This window comes from Polistes dominula, unplaced genomic scaffold, assembly GCF_049000335.1.
Source record: "Polistes dominula isolate Pdom_NZ unplaced genomic scaffold, Pdom_raw_medaka contig_80, whole genome shotgun sequence".
In the NCBI taxonomy this organism is placed as follows: Eukaryota; Metazoa; Arthropoda; class Insecta; order Hymenoptera; family Vespidae; genus Polistes; species Polistes dominula.
In genome coordinates this window covers 1,546,350-1,570,999 of record NW_028301111.1, presented here as the reverse complement: position 1 = coordinate 1,570,999, position 24,650 = coordinate 1,546,350, and the positions used below count along the sequence as shown (strand labels likewise).

Sequence of the window (24,650 nt, the reverse complement as noted above, 5' to 3'; positions counted from 1 at the left end):
AAAGCAAAATCAATTGTATCTATCAAAAATCAAAAATCAAAAATCAAAAATCAAAATTGCAATATTTAATGCAATCATTTAAACTAAACAAAATCATATATTGATAAGTGAAAAATAAAATTAAAAAAAAAAAAAAATACAATAAAAAATTATTAACAATGTGTCTGTAAAAAACATATCAGAATATTAAAATAAAATAATAATAATAAATATTATTAATTATCTTTAACAAAATTCGAATATATTATCATCAAATATCATTTATAACATAACCTATAAAATCATTTATATAAAAAATCAAAATTGCAATATTTAACGCAATTATTTGAACAAAACAAAATCATATATTGATAAGTGCAAAATAAAATTCAAAAAATAAATACAATAAACATTTATTCATTCCAAAATTCAGGTATATTAATTCGATCTGTTAAAAACATCAATTCATCAAAATATTAAAATGAAATAATAAATATTACTAATTATCTTAAAAAAAAAAATCAAATATATTATCATTAAATATCATTTTTATAATTTAATTAATTGAATTATTTAATTAACTGTTCATTTACATTCAAAAATAATTGACAAACAATATATAAATAATAATTGTTATTTTATATTTAAAATCAAAAAACAAGCAACAATTTTTGATAGACACAATTTGACTTTTTAAACGATTCACATTTACATTACACACACACACACACACACATACACATATACTCACATCATATATATATATATATATATATATAATATATATTTATATATAGAATTCGTTCGTGACCTTTACATTGGTGCTATCAAATCTACTATTCCCCCAGGTGTTCGTTTTCCTAGGGAATAAACTTTTTTTTTTTTTAAATGAACAATGAAAATAATAACAAAATGAAGAATATATATATATAAGTATATATGTATATGTATATATAAAAGTATGTATAGTGTAGTCTGATCGAACGGTAAAGGGGATTAGAAAACTTCAAAGTTCACGTATGAGATGTAAAGAGTTGAAAGGCCGGCATGCAAAATCGAAAATAGGGATGAGATAAACTATAGTTTGTGTCGTTCATGCTTCTGTGCCAAAGATAGAGGACAAAGAAAAGACTTTCTTCTTCGTTAGAGAACCGTGACCTGCCTTTTAGTAGGAAGATTCAGTAACGTATGAATTAATGGTACCCCCCTACCATTCTAAATTCATTAAACATAAGTTAATTATTTTACTTTAATAATAAACCTAATTACATTTATTAAAATTGATTCTTAAATTTATTTCATATTTTTTTGGATATTTTTTATTTCATTTAAATCAACATAACCTATAAATCATTGGCTTAGAATTTTGTTTCGTTATAATCTAATTGATTTAATTGTTAATAATTTGTTGATAAATTTTCAAAGTCGTGTTACTTAAATAATTAAATTTATTCTATTTTTTTTTTTTTTGGTATCTTTTGTTTCGTTTAAGTCAACATAACCTGTAAATTGTTAACTTCGAATTTGTTTCATAATAATTTAATTGAATTTATTATTAATACAAAATTGATGAATATAAATCGATAAACGTATTAACTATTATTTATTGATTATCGTTTACTATAACTGCGTTGGTAATAAGAAGAAACATACGACCTTGATTCATCTCCTAAGTTTTCTTGGTATCAACCACAATGTAATAGGACTTTCAAAAATAGGGCAAGGTGTGTTTTTACATAAACTTGTTTACCAAATTTTTCTTATTTGAATATATTTAAATATAAAGTAAAATATAAATAAATTAAAAATTAACTAAACTAACCAAATATAAATAAATAAAAAAATAACATATATATATATATATATATATATATATATATATATATATATATATATATATATATATATATATATATTATATTACTTATTTATATTATTTTTTGTATAATTGGTTATAATTTTTTATATATGTTATATATTTTTATATATTTATTTATTTATTTATTTGTATTAATTTTTATATAATTTGTTATTGCATAAAATTTCTCTTTCTTTTTCTTTTATTGTTTTTTTTTTTTATTTTTTTTATTTTCTTTTGGTGTTGATTCTTAAGAACTTTTAAGAATTCACCCACCAAGTGTATGCACTCACTTGCTTATCATCCACTAACATAAGTGTTTCTCAGTTATCTACTTTCTCTCTAACCCTTTTTTCCCTTTGATCTTCTTTATCACGTTCCTTTTAACTTTATTCTCTTCCATCTAACATCTATTATTAAATTCCCATAGAAATTCATTCGTGTCAAAGGACGCTCCAATTCTTCCCTTTTTACATTTTCTTTTTTTTTCTTTTTTTTTTTTATATATTATCCTAACGTTGATTTTACATTTATTGACTGACTAAAACAACACACAAGTTACTTTTACTTTCTTACTTTCAAATTTAGTTAACCAACCTAATGATTGCATAATATTACGTATAAGTAAACGATACATCATTTAAGGTTAGGTTTTAATTTTATCAAGATTGTTTTACTTAACACGTTTTATGATTATACATATATATATTTTTATATATAAAAATTCAGTGTGTGTGCCACATTTTTGGTTTACAATGAATTACAAAATTACTGAAATTTTGTTTATTTTGTATGTTTTTTTTTCAACTTAGAATATACAATAATTTTTATCGCAATTATTTGGTATTTTTGTATTGCTAATTTAAGGATTTATTATTTAGAGGTTATCTAGTTCTTTAGATACTGTAAATTTTCACTAGATGGCATTGTATTACAATTCAATTATTTCGATATATTCACGTCATACGTTTCTTTCAGATTTACATGTGACATAACCTAACATTATTTTTTATATTTTTTCATTAAAAATAAGATGTTATTTTATGCCTAATTTGAAGTCCCAGAAATTAGGGAAAATAAATTCTAAAATAGTTTAGAATTACTTTAAATCAACATTCAATAGATGGCACTGTATTACAATTCAATTATTTCACGTATTTTTTCAGATTTATTTATGACATAACCTAACCTTACTTTCTATATTTTTTTGAGTATTATTATTTTATGTATTTCATTCTAATTGTTGTTATAATTTACTTAATAGTTTAGAATTATATTAAATCAATATTTTATAACCAAGTCATAGCAACGCGTGTTCAAAGCATCCTATGAATATATATATATATATATATATTCCTTGACTTTTCTTTGATACAGAAGTTATCTGATTTACGAAAATACACTTTGGCTCGGATTTTACTTCATTCACGAATATCTCTTATATATATATAATACATATATGCATTCATAAATGCACTCATACATATATAAATATATATTTTTCAAATAATCTCTTAAAGTTTAATAATATACAACTAAATTAATATATTATTTTTGTAATTAAAAATAATTTAATTAAAATTAATTTAAAACTAAAATATATTTAAACAAAATTAAAGATTGTTTTAAAAAATGTGTCCTTAAAAACATCATAGTGCAATGTATGATGTATAAATATATTTTTTCTATAAATAATTGTATATAGTTTAATAATATAAAAAAAAATTAATATTTTTGTAATTAAAAATAATGTAAATAAAATTAATTTAAAACTAAAATATATTTAAACAAAGTTAAAGATTGTTTTAAAAAATGTGTCCTTTAAAACATCATAGTGCAATATATGATGTATAAATATATTTTTTCTATAAATAATTTTATATAGTTTAACAATATAAAAAAAATTTAATATTTTTGTAATTAAAAATAATTTAATTAAAATTAATTTAAAACTAAATAATATTTAAACAAAATTAAAGATTGTTTTAAAAAATGTATCCTTTAAAACATCATAGTGCAATATATGATGTATATATATAAACATATATTTTCTAAATAATCTTATTTATTTAAAATATACAATGAATTAATTATTTTTATATTTATTTAAAAAAAAATTTTTAATTCAAACTTATTTATAATTTAGAATTAAAAAATATTTAAATGAATTTATAGATAGTTTTTAAAATATGTGTCTTTTATAGTGTAATATATACATACATGTATATATATATATATTTATATATATATATATATGTGTAGACATATACATACGTCCCTGCATTTACCTTTTCCCTTGGTTTTCCTTCGTTTTATAAATAAGTAACAACGCGTATAAAGGTATATAGATAAGTGCAACACGCTCCGTTTATTTTTTCCCTTACAACCTTTCAATGTAAAAATATCAAACTTCCTTTCTCGAACGAATCCCATAAAAATAAATGTAACGTAATAACAGAAAAACAAAATACATAATTAAATAAATAATACAATAATATATATTGCATGAAAATATATCCTCGTTACATTCATAAAAATACTTGGTGATACAGAAAAAAATAAAGTAACAGAAAAAAGGGTTCAGATATTTGAGAGATTTTTTTAGTACTCAACAAAATGATTTAAAGAAAGGGTCTAATTCATATGAGTTAATCAAATAATCCAATGAAATCAATCATTTTGATATAAATCAACGATTATTATAAAAAAAAGAAAACATTAAAAGTATGTAAAATGTTTGGGTTAGGGGAGAGGGTGGGTGAAGAGAAAGTAAACAATTATAAAAAAAAATTAGAAAAATAAAAATAATATGATTAATGAATGTATTACTTTCTCCGTGAAAAGTGTGTTCCATTTAATTTGCTTTCAAATTATCTGTGACACGAACTTTTACGATCAATCTAATATTATTGTAGGCTATAGAAAATTAACTTGTAAATTAATTAAAACACTATAATAAGAACAATTATAGGAAATTTACGATGATAACATTATATGATTAATAAATATTATATTCTAATTTTTTTTTGCAAAATATGAGTTCCATTTAATTTACTTTAATATCTGTGACACAAATTTTTTTGTAAGCAGAATCTAATATTATAAAACATTATGAAAAATTAATTATTAATTAATTAAAACATTATAGGAATTAAAAAACAATTATAGAAAATTTAAAAAAATAACATTGCAACACATGAAATGATTTAATTAATATTATATTTCAATATTTTTGCAAAAAATGTGTTCCATTTAATTTGCTTTAAAATCTGTGACACAAATTTTTGTAATTAGAATCTAATAGTATAGAACATTATAAAAAATTAACTATAAATTAATTACAATATAATATTATAAGAATAATTATAGGAAATTACAAAGATAACATTACATGATTAATAAATATTACATTGCAATATTTTAAAACAAAATGCATTTCATTTAATTTGCTTTAAAATCTTACACTAATTTTTACAACCTAATATCTCTAATATCAATTGGATTACATAACAAATATGTTAAACAAATTGACTCATTTACAATATCGAATGTTCATATATACAAAAAAAAAAGAAAAAGTACGAAAAACAATTACATAAAAATTAAATTGTACATTTAAAACAATAATTAATTATAACATACACGCGTAAATTAATTATATATATATATATAAATTAATTATATATATTATATAATATATATATATATATATATATATATATATATATATATATATATATATATATATATACATTACTAAATTAGACATTAAATTAAACCTTCAATATATTTAACTAAAGAACCCATTTTAAATATCAAATTATATCTACATTTATTTTTTATCAATCACCCTGTATACGATAATCATTTGAGGGTTTTGAGGGTTTCCTTTTCCAACCTTTCTTTCACCATGTATCAATCCTTCTACCTTTTTGTCCTATATATTGAAGAAAAACAAGGTTTATGGGTCTACATTCAACCCTAACCTACCTAACAGTAGTAATAGCAACTAACAGATACCAACAAAATCAAAACAAACACTAACATCATCACCACTACCATATACAAATTAAATGTTACATCTCAAACAATAATATAAATTATAACAGACACTTAAAATTACACATTAATTAATTAGACATTTAATATACTTAATTAAATAACCCATTTTAAATATCAAATTACATATAAATCTAATTTTGCATCAATTACCCTGTATACAATCATCATTTGAGGGTTTCCTTTATCTTTCTATCTTTTACCATACACCAATCTTTCCACCTCTAAACATTATTAAATTATACATTTAATATATATTTGACTAAATAACCCATTTCCAATCTCAAATTACATATAAATTAATATTTTATCAATCACCCTGTATACAATCATCATTTGGGGGTTTCCTTTATCTTCCATGATCAGGGAAGAAAGAATCTTTCACCATAAATCAACCCTTCTATCTTTTTGTCCTATATATTGAAGAAAATAAGGTTTATGGTCTATATTCAACCCTGAACCTACCTAACAGTAGTAACAGCAAATAATAGGTACCAACAAATCCAAAACCAACACCAACACAACCACCACCGCTACCAGTAGCCTCAGCAGCAGCAGCAGCAGCAGCAGCAGCAGCAGTAGCAGCCATGACCCATATAATCCTCCCTTCCTTTCAACCAATCCCATGACAGGAGTATAAAGGTGAGGTAGGGAGAAAGTGGAGGGTAGGGGTGGAATAAAACGACTCGTGGGGGATGAAAAGGGGGATGTTATGTAGCTGTATTAGAGCTCGGAATGCAACCTGGAAGAGAACCCACTCTTCTGGTGGGAGAGGGTGGAGAGGGACAACGTCAATGTGTGAGTGTATATGTGTGGTAAACTATACTGTGACATGAGATACCAGTAACGTGAACATCTAACCAACTACGACGATGACTATGACTATAACTATGACTATGTTTCAAATTGTGTGAAGACGAACGAAGACTCTTGTTAAATCCACAAACTGAAAATGTCAACGCTCAAAATAACCGAATATCTTTGATGGTGGTTGGTTGGTTTGGTTGGTTGGTTTGTTGGTTCATCAGTTGTTTTTACTGTTAAAGTTGATGATATTATTTATTATACTTATTACATACATTTTTGTTGTTACATGTTTTTGATATTTGATGATATTAGGAATGCATTTTACAACTATTATTTTTTTCTGTTTTGGGGGGTGGGGGTTAATTTTGTATTTATTAATAAATTAATTAAGTATTAAATATCAAATAGAGGATTTAGTACTTGTTCTAAAATAGGTTTATAATTGATATTTCAAATTATTAAATAATATTTATTATTAAATATTAGTATATATAGTAATATTTCCAATTTATAGGTTATGATACTAGATTATTATTATATTTCTATGGTATACGTACTATTTATTTCTCTTTTAACAAATTTCACGTATCATTGATCATTTACAAATGTTTTACAAATTTAACAAAAGGAAAAAAAAAGTAATCAAAAAGATAACAGAATGCAACAATGAATCAAATACAATTTGTAATTGTCCTTCGATAAGAATTGAGTTCTGTATTCTCATTCTCTACACTAACTCCGCACCCCCCCCCTCCTCCTCCTCCTCACCGGAAGCCATATTATAGTATACCATAGCCATGCATCGAAACTAACTATAAAACGAGAAAACCGATCGATGTCATACCTCCTATTATAAAACTAGACGACAGTCGTTACGCGAAACCAGTTGCGTTCTAAAGTAAATACAGATAAAACAACGTCAATACCACAAAGATAACAAAAACAGGTCATGGTCCAATAAAATAATCATAGAAATTAATTGTACGTTCTAATTATTCCTAATCAATCGATACAAATTAAAACTGAGGTTAGGTTACTTATCAAAATCATTTGTCTCACCCGTTAGAATTTGATTTTCTTTAGATTTTGTATGATTGTTGAAATAAGAAAATTGTTAATTTTATAATTAAAATAATTATGAACAAAGAGAAGAAGTGTCTTTGTTTTTTATTGATATCATTTGTCACACCCGTTAGAGTCTAATTTTCTTTAGGTTTTGTATGATCGTTCAAATAAGAAAATTTCTAATTTCTGATTAAATTAATCGTGAAATTTAGATAATTAAACTTTAATTCGATTAGAAAAAGTAAAACGAGTGTCTTCGTTTCTTATCGAAATAATTTGTCTCACCCGTTAGAATCTAATTTTTTTTAATTTCGTATGATCATCTTCTTATAAGAATGATCCAAATTTCCGATAAAGTAATTACAAAAATTAGATAATCAAATTATTCCAATCAATCAATAAAACAAAACCTAACCTATAGTTATTATCGAAAACAATTATCTCACCCGTTAGAATCTAATTTTCTTAGCATTCAATACGATTATCATTCATAAGAAAGATTCAAGTTTCCAATGAATAAAATAATTATGAAAACATTAATTAGATAATCAAATTAATCTACTCAATCAATAAAATAAAACCTAACCTATACTTATCATCCAAATTATTTATCTCACCCGTTAGAATCTTAAATATTCTTTACGTTTCATTTAATCATTCATCAAAAGGAACCAAATTTCCAATAAATTAAATAATTATGAAACCATTAATTAGATGATTAAATTAATCAAATCCAAAACCAAGTGAGTTTACACTTATCATCAAAATAAATTGTCCCACCCGTTATATTCTAATTTTCTTCACATTCCATACGATCCATAGGAAAGATCCAAGTTTCTTCTGGCACCAACATCTCACAATCCTCAACCACCTCCCTCATGATTTCTATTTCATTACAACATTAACATAACATACATGTATATGCAAATACACATACTAATAAATAAACCATTAAAAAAAAAAATATGAAAAATAAAAATGTCTTCGAAAGTATCTCGTTTAGAAAACATGGAAAATGCGAAATAAATTTTCCTTCTCACAAAAACGGGTGGTGGTGAATCGCTTGAAATAACATTTCTAAAGTGGAGTTATTTCGATTGTGGGAAGTGGGAGGAAAAGTGGGTGGAATGAAAGAGGGATGAAGAGAGTAAAAGAAAAGAGAGAGAGAGAGAGAGAGAGAGAGAACGGAAGAGAAACATAGTATTAGAGAAAGAGAGAGAAAATATATTCGCGAAGGATCTCCTGCCACGAAAGTGCTTAAAAATAAAGTCTTACGTTCGTCTTTTGAGTTCTCTTTCTATTTTCCATCTCTTTTCTATCTATCTATATCATTCTCTCTTTCTCTCTTTCACTCTGTTTATTTCTTTCTCTCTCTCTCTCTCTCTCTCTCTCTCTCTCTCTCTTAAAATTGGCCAAGTTCTTAGTAAGACAGCAACGAGAAAACGTGTGTGCCTTTCATTCTTTCTAAATCGTTATATTAATATTAATCATTATCATTAAAAAAAAAAAAAATTAAAAGGCTATTTATTTATTTATTTATTTATTTATTTATTTATTAATAATCGTGGAAATTGAAAAAAGTGTTATGATAAATATTTAATATGATAATAATTTATTTATTGCATCATAGAAGTAAAATATTATCATTCAGAACAAAGATTGATTAATTATTTATTTATTTATTAATGAATAATTGTGTAAAACAAAAGAAAAAGTGTTATAATAAAATTTGGATAAGATAATAATTATTTTATTTATTTATTTATTTATTTATTTAATTATTAATTAATAATCGTTAAAACCAAAAGAAAAAGTGTTACAATCAAAATTTGGATAAGATAATTAATTAAATTATTTATTTATTTATTTATTTATTTATTAATGGATAATTGTAAAAACCGAAAGAAGAATTGTAACGATAAAATATTGGATAAGATAAATAATTAATTAATTAATTTATAAATTTATTTAATAATGAATAATCGTGAAAACCAAAAGAAGAAGTTTTACAATACAACATTAGATAAAATAATAATTTATTTATTTATCTGTAATTAATCATAGAGATAAATCATTATCATTCCAAAAAAAAAAAAGAAAATATTTGATTAATCATTTATTAATTAATTTAATAATTAATAAATAATCATGAAAACCAGAAGAAATGTATGAATAAAAAATTGGATAAGATAATAATTTATTAATTTGATCATTTTCATAAATCATTATCATTTAAAAAAATGAATCATAATTAATCATTTATTAATTTATTTATTAATTAATGAATAATCGTTGAAAACCAGAAGAAGAAAGAAGTGTTACGATAAAAAAAAATTTGATAAGATAATAATTAATTAAATGAAGTGTGTATGGGGAAGATACTGGTGAAATCAGTGAATATTCGATTATTAATGAAAATGATAATTGATTAATTTGAAAATTCAAATAAATATTCTTAACGTTCTACGAGTGGGGGTTGTGTGTGAATTTTTTTGTTTTGTTCATTCGTTTTTATTGTGTGAAATTTGATGACGAACAATTCGATATACTATAACGTCGAAAATGACGACCACTCATGGAGGACACGTGTATTATGTGATTAAAGTACCCAAGGACTCTGATGGCAATGAAAGGTAATCTTATCACCCTGTTTTATACCAACATCCCTATCATTATAATTTGTTTTTCATCATTTTTGTCTAGTGATACTCTATTTAATATATTTTATTTATTATTATTATATATATATATATATATATAGTATATAATACTTTTCATAAGTTTATCGTTCTTATTCTAGGTTTAACAAGCGAATAAACACTTGGCAAATTAATTTTAGATTTCTGTATACTTAAAAAACATCAATATTAAAATTACACGTGCATACCAAGATACTTTTAATTTTTTATTTAAAAAAAGTAATCGCATATGGCAGACATTTAGCAACGAGAAAAGTGCATGGCAATACAAAATTTATGTTTGATAAATCTATCTAAAGTCAATAAATAAAAAATTAGGCTTCTTAACATTCTTTTAAAATCTAGGATTATTACCTGTACAGGTAAGATGCGCACTAGTAAACGCAAGACCTACTGCCAGTCAAGTAGTGCAGGTTCTAACCGAAAGTATATAAAACACTATAAAAATAATCCCCTTATTAAATAATCATTTTCTTATCAAATTGCAATATATTTTTATATTTTTATATTTTTTTTTTTTGAAATGATTGCTAGATATTCTTTTTATTTGTTTTTCTTTTTCCTTTTTTTATGAGTTCTCATTTCTTGGAAGGTTTTATGTTTGAAAGGGGGGGGGGAGGGAACTTTCATGAATAATTGAAATATAGTAACCTAAGACTAAAATATAAGTTTAGGCAGACAACAACACTTAAATGCTAAATATTCGTAGAGTGTAGTATAAGTCGCGTGCCTTAGGGGTTGAAGACCCTCGAGAAAAAGAAAATTGTGTCTTCACATTGGCGTCGTACAGTCTACAAATAAGATACTACTACTACTACTTACTACTTACTACTATTATTACTATAGAATACTAACTTTTCTCTATTCGAACTTTTGCTTAGGTTTAATAATCGACTATTTCCTTATTTCTGACTAGCAACCAATTCTCACGAAACTTTCAATAGCATTGACGTTTTCATTTCATTTTATTTTATTTTTATTTTATTTCATTTTATTTTTAATGATCTAACTTGCAATTACTTTTTTTTTATAAACCCTTCTAGTCACAAAACAAAAAGAAAATAGAAAATACAAACCTATAAACTTCTATGAATGATTTCTATAACAAACCTATAACAAACACACATTTAAACTTTCAAATTTAAATACATAAATTCTAATTTATTACATAATATTCTGTCAATGTAACATTTTCTGTCATTGTAACTTTATTTAGGAAGATCAATTGCTAAAAGTGCTTGTATTAGAAATAATTGTGTTACCTCTTATGTCTGAAGTAATATGCATTGTTATGAATGGTGGGTGATTACTTCTTCATCTATTTATGAGCATTTTCTGTCTCATTGTAATTTATTACATAAAGAATAATATATGCATACAATGATTCATAAGATTAATATAAATATATTTTTTTACTATTATAAAAAAAAAAAAGAAAAAAAATATGAAAAGATGATATACGTTAATGCGGTTTCCCCTTGGCGGATTAAAACTAAGAAAAGTAGGGGAACGAACGATACGGCCATAGAATTTCGTAATATCGGACATTATTAGCCTTGCTGGCCCACGGCCAGCTAAAACTACCAACCTATTTCCTTTCGGTGCTTCGAGAGAAGGAGTACAAGCTTTTCCTCTATATTTTCACTTCCTCCTACATTTTTTCTCTTTTCACTTCACCTTTACTTTACTTTTCTTTTCTCTTCAACTTTCAACTTCAACTTCAATTCTTTTTTTATTTTTTTCTGATTCGACATTTCTCTTCTCAAACTTGGCCCTTCCTTCTTTTCTTTTCTTTTCTTTTTTCTGATTCGACATTTCTCTTCTCAAACTCTGCGCTTGTTTTTTTTTTTTTTATTTTTTTTCAAACCCCCTCTCCTCTTGTACCATTTTTCTTCTTCTTCTACTTCTCTTCTTCTACTTCTTCTTCTTCTTCTTCCTCCTCTTCTTTTTTCTACTCACCCTCATTTTCTTTTTGTGTGCTTTTTTTTTTATTCTCATAGGCACGTAACTTTCCCTACTTCTTTTTCTAGTATGTTGCATACGTCCCTCCCATCTCCCATTTTTCTACCATGAAAATCGTCGAGCAAGCAAACTCGTTCGAAAGTTGATCAAAAGTCTTCAGAATTTGGAGCAGTAGTCAAAAGGGAAGCTTTTATAGTAAGATAGAAAAAAATAATAATAATAATGAACAGAAAAGAAAGGAAAAAACAGTTGAGTAAGAGACTTGATATCAATTGAATCCATTTTTTTTTCTTTTTTTTTTTTTTTTTAAATTTGTTTCATTGATTGATGATTTGTAATAAAATATAATCAAATACGTCATATATCTGCTTATAAATATAAAATAATTGTCAATTATAAATCATACGTATCAACATAACCTAAAATAAACACTAATTTTCTTTTAAATACTCTGATTTATTTATTTCATTTTTTAAATATCAATTATTATTATTAACACAAGATGTACAAATGTTTTGTTCATTAGTTTTGAATGATTTACAAACATTATTTGAATGTAGGTTTGAGAAGAATTTATTTTTGTTAAGTTTTGTTTAGTTTTTGAAGAATTTATATTTTTTAATATTGGATTAGGTAATTAAAAATCAACATATGTTTTTTAAAACAATAATATTTAAGTTTTATACATATATATACAGTAGTCAAATTTTTAATGAGCCAAATTTGTTCAGTTCTTAAATCTATACACTAATCATTTTTCATGATTAGTGTATAGTCATTTTCATTTTCATTTATATTTATAATAAAATACCAGCAAGTATACTAAATATTCATAAATAAAATTTAAACCATAATTCATAAATATCAAAATGTATTATACATATCAAACATGAATACCTAAAATAACCCTAATCTTTTTATAAATACTAATTCATTATTTCAAACATAGACATATATATAATTTTTATTTATGTTTATAATAAAATATTATCAAATACTAAATATTCATAAATAAAATTTAAACCATAATTCATAAATATAAAAATGTATTATACATATCAAACATGAATCTCTAAAACAATCCTAACCTATTTATAAATACTGATTCATTATTTAAAATGCAGACATATATTATTTATTAATATATTATTGTTGTTGTTGTTGTTGTTGTTGTTATTATTAAAAAAATATTTAATATATTTTGTGCTATAAAATTCTGATTAAAAAAAAAACAAAAACAAAGGAATTCGATCAAATATCGATCAAAGAAATACAAATCAGAAAGGATGTGGAGGTTAGGTACAAAAATAAAAGCAAGATAAAAAAAAAAAGAAAGAGGAATAAGAAATAAAAGGAAAGAAAGAAAAAAAGAAGAGATGGTTCTATCCATCGTATCGGAAGTTTCCATCGTCTTTCATCTCCTGTCTATTTCCGATTAGCCTCGTTTTCATTCCAGTAAAAACCCTGATCTAATGAAAAGTTCATTTTTCTTTTTCTCGAATGCGACTTTCATCCATTTCTTTTTCTTTTCTTGAATATTCAAAAGTGATCCACACAACGAGTTAATTAATTAGGAATTAAATTATTATAAATAATTATAATATATTATATTAATTATAATATAATAATATTAATTTAATATAATATATTAAAATAATAATAATATATTATTCATAACGTTCTCTAAATATTTTATTATAAATTATAATAAATATTATATATTAAAAAATAATAATATAATAAAATAATATTCGATAATATATAATTATTAAAATAATTATTATATACTATAATATTTATAATAATATATTATTTGTTACACATTCTTAAATATATTGTATTTTAAATTATAATAAATATTATATAAATATATAAATAATAATATAATAAAATATGAAAATAATATTTGGTAATATATAATTATCAAAAAAATTATTTATATATTATATTAATTATAATATTTATAATAAATATAATGTTTAAAATAAAACAGTAATAAATAATATAATTGTTTTAATTTATTATTAAAATAATTATATACTATAATATTTATAATAATATATTTTTTGTTACACATTCTAAATATTGTAATATAAATTAAAATAAATATTATATATATATATATTAAATAATAATAATATAATAATAATATTCTCGATAATATATAATTTACATAACGTTCTAAATATTTTATTATAAACTATAATAAAAAAAAATATTATACCTAAATTTACGTAATAAATAAATTATAATATAATTTTATTCAACAGTTAACAAATAATAATAAAATAATGCTAATAACAATAATACAATAAAATAAAAAAGCATTATGATAAAAGAAAAAAGAAAACATGTAAAAACAAACATATTATAATCAAAAAAATTATTTAAGAAAAGAAAAAAAAACTAAAAAAATACATTTACCAATAAATAAAATATTGTATTATATAATATATTCCAACATCTGTCACCAAAATTAAACGAAAAATCAATGACTGAAATGTAAACCAAATTTTCACCTAACAAAAGTCTCTAAAAAAAACAAAAAAAAGAAACAAAAATAAAAATTGTAAAGAAAGGAAAAAGCAAGAAACAAAAAAAAAGTGAAAAAAAAAAAGAAAAAGGCAAATCGAAACAATTTCACGGAACGTTTAACACCGTTCAACGAACCTTTCACGGAAACGGGACACCTTTTCTCTCATATAACAAGTTTCGAACCCTTCGAAATACAATCAGCTTTGCAATCAGCGCCGGAAACGATTTACAACCCTCGCCCTTGTAATAAAATATCCTTTTACTGTATGATGACATTCTACTTTCTTCATTTCTTTCTTTCTCCCTAAATTCTTGTTTTTTTTTTTTATTTTATTTTATTTTTTATGTTGTTCGAAATAACTAGCATTTACAAGCCCTTTCAACAATTACGAACACGATATTGAAACTATATATACAGCACTATGTATAACAGCCATGTCAAATTCATATGCGGGGGTTGCAGGATCACATAATTTATTTTTTATTAAATTTAGGGGGTGAAAGAGGGTTGACACATGTTTTTAAGTTCAACTAAATTCATAAAATATGATTTTTTAAATGTTTATATTATTTATTATGTATTCCCACCCTACACCCACGCACGCTGTTTTCCCTTTAAGCGATCGACGCGCCCTCTCTTATTTATTATGTATTATATATTTATCAGACGATTTATATTAAATATTGTAAATAAATAATCGTTTTATATTTTAGGTTATTTTGTTAATTTTAACAAAATTTTCTTGACATTCTATATTTCATATTATTCTTATCATTTTAAATTAAATTATTGATATATATATATATACATATATAAAATTTATACTACATACTGTATACTACAATTACTGTATTAACGAAAAAGAACAAAAAAATGGGTGCACGTTTATTCATCATTCGTTGATATTCTCGTAATGGGTGCATCATCATCACCTATTTTACATTCACTTCTTACAATATATGTATTCATGTGCAATAATACGTATATACGTGTATATATATATATGTATATATGCGTATGCTTGCATGCTTACGTGAATGCATGCATGCATGCATGCATGCATGCATGCGTGCAGGTGTATAGGTGCATTCCGTTGACGCGAATAACGCAGCCACTAGAGTTAGAGCTCGATTAAGTGCAATTCAATGCCAAAGGCTTTTAATGCCACGGTCGTTTCTATGCAACTATTGCGTCTAATTTATGTTATATTATTTTTTCTTTTTTTTTCTTTTTTTTAATTTTTCTTTTCTAAACAAGTTACGATAATATCAACTGGTTTTACAACGTTTTTATTTATTTATTTATTTATTTTTTTTTTTAAGTAAAAAAATGTTCATCAATATACGAATCAAATCACATTGAAAAAGATTGTTTACTTGTTTTGTAAGAATTAAAATTATAATCCCGCCATTTCCCCCTCCACCTTCTATTTTTATAGGTTATGATAATATTAATTGGTTTTAAAACGATTTTTGGTTTCTTTTCTTTTTCATAAAAAAAGGTTCAACAATATACGAATCAAATCACATTGAGAAAGATTAGTGTATTTGTTTTGTAAGAATTAAAATTATAATCCCGCCATTTCCCCCTCCACCTTCTATCTTTATAGGTTATGATAATATTAATTAGTTTTAAAACGATTTTTGGTTTCTTTTCTTTTTAATAAAAAAAGGTTCAACAATATACGAATCAAATCAAACATTCAGAAAGATTGTTTACTTGTTTTGTAAGAATTAAAATTATAATTCAGCCATTTCCCCCTCCACTTTCTATCTTTACAGGTTATGATAATGTTAACTGATTTTAAAACGTTTCTTTGCCTTATTTTCAACAAAATCTTATACAAATCACACACACACACACGCATTATACAGAAATTATTTATTTATTTCGTAAGAAATTAAAATTAAAATCTCACCATTTCCCCCTCTCTTTCCTGTACACACAAACTATAGTAATATTAACTGGTTTTAAAATGTATTTGCAACTAAAAAATGTTTAACAAAATCTTATACAAGTCAAATATACACACATATACAAAGAAAAATTATTTATTCCTTTCTTAAAAATGAAAATTGTAATCCCGCTCTTTCCCCCTCCACTTTCTATCTTTACAGGTTATGATAATGTTAACTGATTTTAAAACGTTTTTTTTTTGTGTTTTTTTTTTTCAACAAAATCTTATATAAATCACATTCAAACACATATACATAAAGAGATATTATTTATTCGTTTTGTAAAAAAATAAAATTATAATCCCTCCCCCACCCTTTACTTGCATTTTCATTCTGTTCGTCCTTATCCTTTCCCTTTCTCTCGTAATCACGTTTTAATTGATCGTTATCAACGTTATTCTATGTTTTGAATACGCAATCGTTCGATTTACCGTGAATAGAAACTTATACAGACATATAACTTATACAGACTTATACAGACATGCATAGTTTACATTGTACATGTACATGTGTATATATGTAGGTAGTTAAATCATTGCGTAAGATAGAAATTAGCATTAGTTTTTCCTCCTGTTGTTACACGTTTAACAAATTCAGTCAACATTCTTGCATATTACATACTCCTCTTGGTTAATTTCGTATTCTGTAAAAGTCTCATTTAAAACATGCGAGTAATACTTACATATGTATATATTAGTACGTGAAAACTGTTACTTCATTAAATATGAAATACTTCAAGTACGAAGAAGAAGAAGAAAATGAGAAAATGGGAACAAAAAATTGATTTGACATAAATTCATTATTTAATATACTTTTCTATGTGTGTTAATTATTTATTGTTTTTTCTTTTTTTTTTTTAATTTATTTAAAGTTTGTGTGAGAATGTTATATTAATATAATAAATATAATAATTATAATATAAATAAATATTTACAAATATATAAATAAATAATTATATATATATATAAATAAGTATGCATTTATATATTTAATATTTTTTATAAAATAATTTATAATTATTATATTATATGTATGTATATATTAAATTATATATGTATAATTAGTAATTTATAATATTTGTAATTTAATTATAATATAGTAATGTATATTTATAATATAATAATATAAAAAATTATTTTAATACTTATTATATATATTTTTATAATTATATATTAAATTATATTATAAATATTATATATATAACATAAATAAATATATATATATACCAATATATAAAATAATATATATAAATAAATATAGCATTTATATATTTAATATTTTTTATAAAATAATTCATACTTATTTTATAATATATAAATAAATATATAGATATATATATACATGTAATATTTTGTATAAAATCATTCAGAATTATTTTTTAACATATATATATATATAAATAATATAATATAAATAAATAAAATTGAATATGTTTCAGTACGGATAGTGGTTGGGATAATCCATTCAGGCCGGATGGTGATTTATCAAGAGAAGCTGACGAGATAGTAGAATTGATAAAGGGTGGTAAACCTATCACCCCAACACCAGGACAAACTGCACCACCATTACCAGGATGCGAAGAAACGGGCAAGACAACGCCAATTGGTGGTGGTGGTGTAGGTGCTGGTGGGGATCACGATTCAAGTTCCAGTCCTCTTCTCAAATCAAATGCAAATTCGACGAATCGTCATTCAAATGCATCCCCAAGATTGAATCAAGGCAATGGGAATGCTCATGGCACACCTATCAAATCTTCTACGGCTGTTAACAGTCAACTTGGTAACAAGGAGAAGGTAAATATCTTTACAAATACATCATCATTACTATTATTATTATTATTATTATTATAAATTGTTATTTTATTCATTTTATTATATTATAATATATAGGTTAAGTCATAAGAAACTTCCGTTGAGGTTATGCAGAATCTATTTTTCGTATTTATCTACTATAAGTCACCGAAACAAACGGATTTTTGATATCACTGTATAGATGAGGATTCAGTTAGTATTCTGTCAACTTTTTGATGTAATCAATGTTACATTTAATCGTTTTTCTTAACCTCTCAAATGGATAGTAAAAAGTGCATATTCGAAATGCAATATTGCTTCAGGAATTTAAACAAGGCAATTGCACTAAAGTGGCAACTAAAAAAATTTGCAGCTTATACGGTGCAGGACTGATAACTGATAGGACAATCAGAAATTGGTTTGTAAAATTCCGTACTGGAGATACGAGCTTAAAAGCTGAACCGAGTGTAGGGACGTATTTCCGACATTGATGAACCTTTTAAAGGTAATATTGGAACAAAATCCAATAGATACGTCCAACAGTTGCAAAGAGTGCAAAAAAAAAAACTTCATGAAAAGTGTCCTGCACTTATCAGTCGCAGAAACGCCATTATTATTTGTCTCATAAAAACCGGAAGTTATTTATGACTCGATCTATAATATTATATTAATTATTAACTATTCTAGTACATCTCGTTCGATTTCAGGTTGGCCCAGGTTCGAGGACCGTAGAAGTTGCAAGAATGACTGCACAAGGTCCCGGTGATGCATCGCAGGTCGAGCATGTTACGTTGAAGAAGAAGCCTAAATGCAAATGCTGTGTGTTGCAGTAACGAGATAAACGCGTTTTAAAGGAATGTTTGCGAGAGATCAAATAGCACACGAGAAAGAGAGAGAAAGAAAATGAAACGGAGGGTTCGAGGGTAGGGTAGGGGGGAGAGAGAAAGAAAAAGAAAAATGAAAAATAAAAAACAAAAAATCAACACATAAACAAACACACACCACATTAACACAAGGACGCACGTATTATTAATTACTGGCAGCTTGAATTCTTTCTCTTATCGTCTCGTTTTAAACAAATAATAATAATAATAATAATATTAATAATAATTTAAAGAACAAACAAATCAATTGGAAAAGATGAATAAGAAAAAGAAAAGAATATTTGAAAAGAAATAAAAAAAATAAGACGAGAAAGTGGAGCGTTTTCGGACAAGCCTTCAATGAAGTTCAATGAAGTTCAATGAAGTTTAACGTTGAGCATAAAATTACATCAATTTGAATTTTAATGACAAACATAATAAAATGAAAATATTAACAACAATCAATTGAAAAAGAAGAATAAAAAAAACAAAAGAACATTTCAAAACAAAAATTAAAATAAGACGAGAAAGAGGAGCGTTTTCGGACAAGCCTTCAATGAAGTTCAATGAAGTTTAACGTTGAGCATATAATTATATCAATTTGAATTTTAAAGACAAACAAAATAAAATGAAAATATTAACAACAATCAATTGAAAAAGAAGAATAAAAAAAAAACAAAAGAACATTTCAAAACAAAAATTAAAATAAGACGAGAAAGAGGAGCGTTTTCGGACAAGCCTTCAATGAAGTTCAATGTTAAGCATCAATTACATCAACTTGAATATAAAAAAAACTTAATCAATCACTTTCCTGACAATGTAACCTAATTTCTCAATGATTATAATGAAAGATAACGACAAGTTTATCCAAACGTAATCTTCTAAAAAGATAAAAAAAAAGGAAAAAGGAAATAAGGAACGAGATACTAGTGAAGATTAAGAAAGAATAACGAATGTTGTTCTAAAAGTATTGAAAAAATAATCTATAAAAAAAAGAATTTGAAAAAAGAAAAGGATTTTGCCTATAGGAGGAAAATATTTCCTTGTGATGCGTCTAAAATTGGTACACCAATGGAGTAATACAAAAAAAGAAGAACAAAAAGAGGTTAGAATACACGTCAACAAAACGTTGTTCCAAGTTATGACGTTATTATCGACAAAATAATAAAACAAAACGTAATTGATGTGTTGAAAAATGCATTCTAACGTTAAAACTACTAAATATAACATAATATGCCTGCCGAGTAACAAAAAACAAAAACAAAAAGCGACAAAAAAAAAAAGATAGAAACAAACAAAATAAAAGGGGCGTAGAAAGAAAGGGTGAAAGGATAGAAAGGGGGGTGTCAGAAAGGGGTGTGTTGGTTGTAATAATAGGCAGCAGATATCTGAGAATAAAAAAAAAAGGGGAAGTACGTAAATAAACAAATAAAAATAAAAATAATAATAAAATAAAGAGATGAAGATTATATATAAATATATATAAATATATATAAATATAATAAAACTATATTGTAGATAAAAAATGGTAGCTGTATAGCTTATAAAAATGCTTTTACTATTGTGGTTTAAATGAAAAATAAAAAATAAAATAAAAACAAAAAAAATAAAAAGAATTATCAAGAATTATCGTGATTATATTGATCGTGTCGAGCAACAAAAAATGCGCATTAAAGGAAAAGTGCGAAGGGAAATAAACAAACAATGAAAAAAAAAAAAAAAAACAAACAAAAATTGAAAATTATAAAACTTGGGACTCTACCCCCTCCTTTTGATCGATGGTGTCGAGTGGAGGGGGAAAGGTGTGCGTGTTATATTTTAAGAAACAAAAAGGTGTGTGTAAAACTAAAATGATGATGATGATGATGATGATGATGATGATTGTATTATGATGATGATTATAATGATGATGATAATGATGATTGTATTGTGATGATGATGATGATGATTGTATTTTGTGATGACGATTATAATGATTATAATGTTAAAAGGGTTCGCTTGAAAAACTACAGTGTTACTTCTTATACATATGAATGAAAACATCATGAAAAATAAAAAACACAAAATAAAATATAATATATTATTGCAAATACAACGTTCGTTAATAGTTCTTCAACTATTTAAACTCTCGCCATCTTTTTACTATCTGTTTCTTCTTCTTCTTATTCTTCTTCTTATTATTATTATTATTATTATTAATATTAATATAATTGTAATTTTATTTATATTTATATTTTATTGTTTATGATTTATTAATGATGATTAATTGTTTATGTTAGCAAAACTACTAAATGAGCGAATACTAAACATTATTTTTTTGTCCCCCTTTATATATATATATAAAAAGTAATATTGTATATTATATATAATATATTAATAATATATTAACACTTTAATGGTGGCACATTAACGAAGTCAAATGTTGCCAGAGGCTGCAATATTTTTGAAGAATTAATTTAAACAACGGTAATATCACCCAAATGTATGAGTGGATGCTAAACATTTAGCCCAACCATTGCACAAATATTGTGTAAGTGGTCATTAAAGTGTTAATAATATAAATATAATATATTAATATTATTTATATTGTATTATATTATATTATAATTCTTGGGTTGGCAATTAAATCATTCCTGTTTTTCAGAAGCCATCTATCAACAAAATATAATACTAAGTAATTGCGGATTTTGTCGATAGATGGTTTTTTCAAATCACCAATGACTTATTTTACAACTCATTATTATAATATTATATATATCAATAATATATTATATATAATATAATGATAATATTGTAATAATATTATATACATAATATACAATATTATATATATTTGAGTTTATATGAGTACATTATTTACATATGTATTATATTTACACGTATCAAGTTCGAATAAATCCGGGCGCTATTAAATTTAAACAACACAACACAACTACAAAAAGAAAAATATATATATATATACAAGGAGGCTTAAATAAATGAAAAATGAAAAGTTGTATTATTTAAATAAAAATAAAACAAAAAGAATACTATACGTTTACTCCGAATGCGTGATCCCGAGTAAAGATTCAGGATTTATAATAAACAATGAGGATTGTAAATATTATTATTATTATTATTATTATTATTATTATTATTATTATTATTATTATTATGACTAGTGTATTTCTTTTTATTTTTTTTCGAGTGTTGTAGAAAAAAAAAATAGTAAGCAAGAAAGAGAAGAGAGAATGAGAGAGAGTGAGAAAGTGAATGTTAGCATGAATGACGAGTACAAAAAGAAATTAAATAAAAAAAAGTGAGTATGAGAGAGAGTGAGAGAAAAGAGAGAGAGAGAGAGAGAGAATGTTGCAAAAGAATGTTAAAAATGTAATAAAAGCTTACACAAAAGCTTGTTGAATAAAACAGAACAGAATAATGGATGATAATAATGATTTATGATTATGATTATATGCTGATGATGATTATGATGATGATTATGATTATGATTATGATGTTCACGTATATAAACAAATTGGATTGACAAAAGTGTGCGAATAAAAACTATGAAAGATCGATGTATTATAAAATGAAAAAAAAAAAAAAAAAAAAAAAAATAAGGAAAAGATAATAAAAAGAATGAATGAAAACTGAAATGAAATGAAATAAACAAATAAATAAAATAAAATAAAATAAAATAAAAGAAAAATGTAATTAAATTGAATTATATTAAAATTGTTCGAGATACGCTCTCTTCTTTCGAGTTTTAACGAGAACAATCCCTTTAACAAGAGAACAACAACAACAACAATAAAAAAAAAAAACAATGAACAACAAAAAAGAAAAAAAAATGCTGCTAGAGCACAAATTACAAATTCGAGTCAAAATATAATAAAACGCTTTTCAATTTAATTCTGTGAACAAATATGACGAATTGAAAAAAGACAATTTCTTTTTCAGATCTTTTCCCCCCCCCCATTGTTCCTAATTCCCTAACCCCCACTCCCTCCTCCTCCTTGACGATATTTTTATTTCTTTATATACACACATACATATTTAAGTACAACGTGCATGTTAAAGCTTATTTATTATTTTTAATATCGTTAATTAATATTATTATTATTATTTTTTTTTTGTTTACATAGTTAGAACGCCATAATAACAAATTCTTGTACATCTCTACGAATCATATATATATATATATACATACATTATAAATACACACATACATATAAAAAAACACGTGCAAAAATTAAAATTATATAAATATAGATATATTTAAAAAATAAACAAACAAGACAAAAAAATACATATATATATATATATATACTAACAAATGTAATAAGGGATGAAATTTAACAAAGTATAAATTATACGAGCTGGTTTCGAGAGGTAAAACTAAAAAAAATAAAATAAAATTAAAAAAAGTTTAAGATCTGGAGCAATAACATAATCGGCGGTTATGCTATTTTAAAGAAAAAAAAAAAACGTCCAAAATAATAATAATAATAATAACAATAATAATATTTGTGATCATTCGAATGAATTATTTAACAAATTCTACACACCTACCCCCTCCCTCCCCCCATTTGACAAAAAAAAAAGAAATTTCGCTTTCCCAAAAAAAAAAAAAATCCCTTCCTATGAATTATTATATATCCTTTCTGTATGTATTATAATTATAATAATAAAAATAATATTAATAATAAGAATAATAATAGGGGGGAAATGGCAAAAAGAAAAGAAAAAAAAACCAGTAAAAGTTACGAGAACAAGCAGAAAATGTGTACGTAAAAAGTACGTTAAATAAAAATTAAGTTTAATTGACATTTCTTTTTGTTGTTGTTTTTTTTTTTTTTTATTTTACTCTTTTTTTTATTTTCTTTTACGTACGACAAACTTGTACACACACATATCTGCAATATTTTTCTTAAAAAATTCTTTAAAAATCACAATTATAACAATTAAAAACAATTATTTCTGAAACGTGAGATTAAGGATAAAGAAAAAAAAAAAGAAAGAAAGAAAGAAAGTATGTGTGTGTGTGTGTTGTGTGTATCTGTGAAAAACGTGTGTGTGTCAAGAATGGTAATAAAAT

The 24,650-nt window shown here is 24.1% G+C and overlaps 1 protein-coding gene and 2 long non-coding RNA genes across 6 annotated transcripts in view; 2 read left to right on the top strand and 1 right to left on the bottom strand.

Moving 5' to 3' along the window:
* The window catches only part of LOC107071687 (uncharacterized), a 122,593-nt gene extending 99,093 nt beyond the window's left edge, over positions 1-23,500 (top strand). For all 4 annotated transcript variants that reach the window (XM_089176739.1, XM_089176740.1, XM_089176738.1 and 1 more), the window contains exons 7-8: positions 18,359-18,713; positions 19,418-23,500. In XM_089176739.1, coding sequence (XP_089032865.1) covers positions 18,359-18,713; positions 19,418-19,543 — 481 coding nt within the window. In that variant the 3' untranslated portion in view covers positions 19,544-23,500. The remainder of the gene's footprint in view (positions 1-18,358; positions 18,714-19,417) is intronic.
* Positions 6,049-8,886, bottom strand: LOC149031133 (uncharacterized). Its single transcript, XR_016178014.1, has 2 exons — positions 6,215-8,886; positions 6,049-6,120 (listed from the first exon to the last, which is right to left on the bottom strand). It is a non-coding gene; the product is annotated as an uncharacterized LOC149031133 (long non-coding RNA).
* LOC149031132 (uncharacterized) lies at positions 14,726-17,122 on the top strand. Its single transcript, XR_016178015.1, has 2 exons — positions 14,726-16,296; positions 16,467-17,122. It is a non-coding gene; the product is annotated as an uncharacterized LOC149031132 (long non-coding RNA).
* Positions 23,501-24,650: the final 1,150 nt, after the last annotated feature.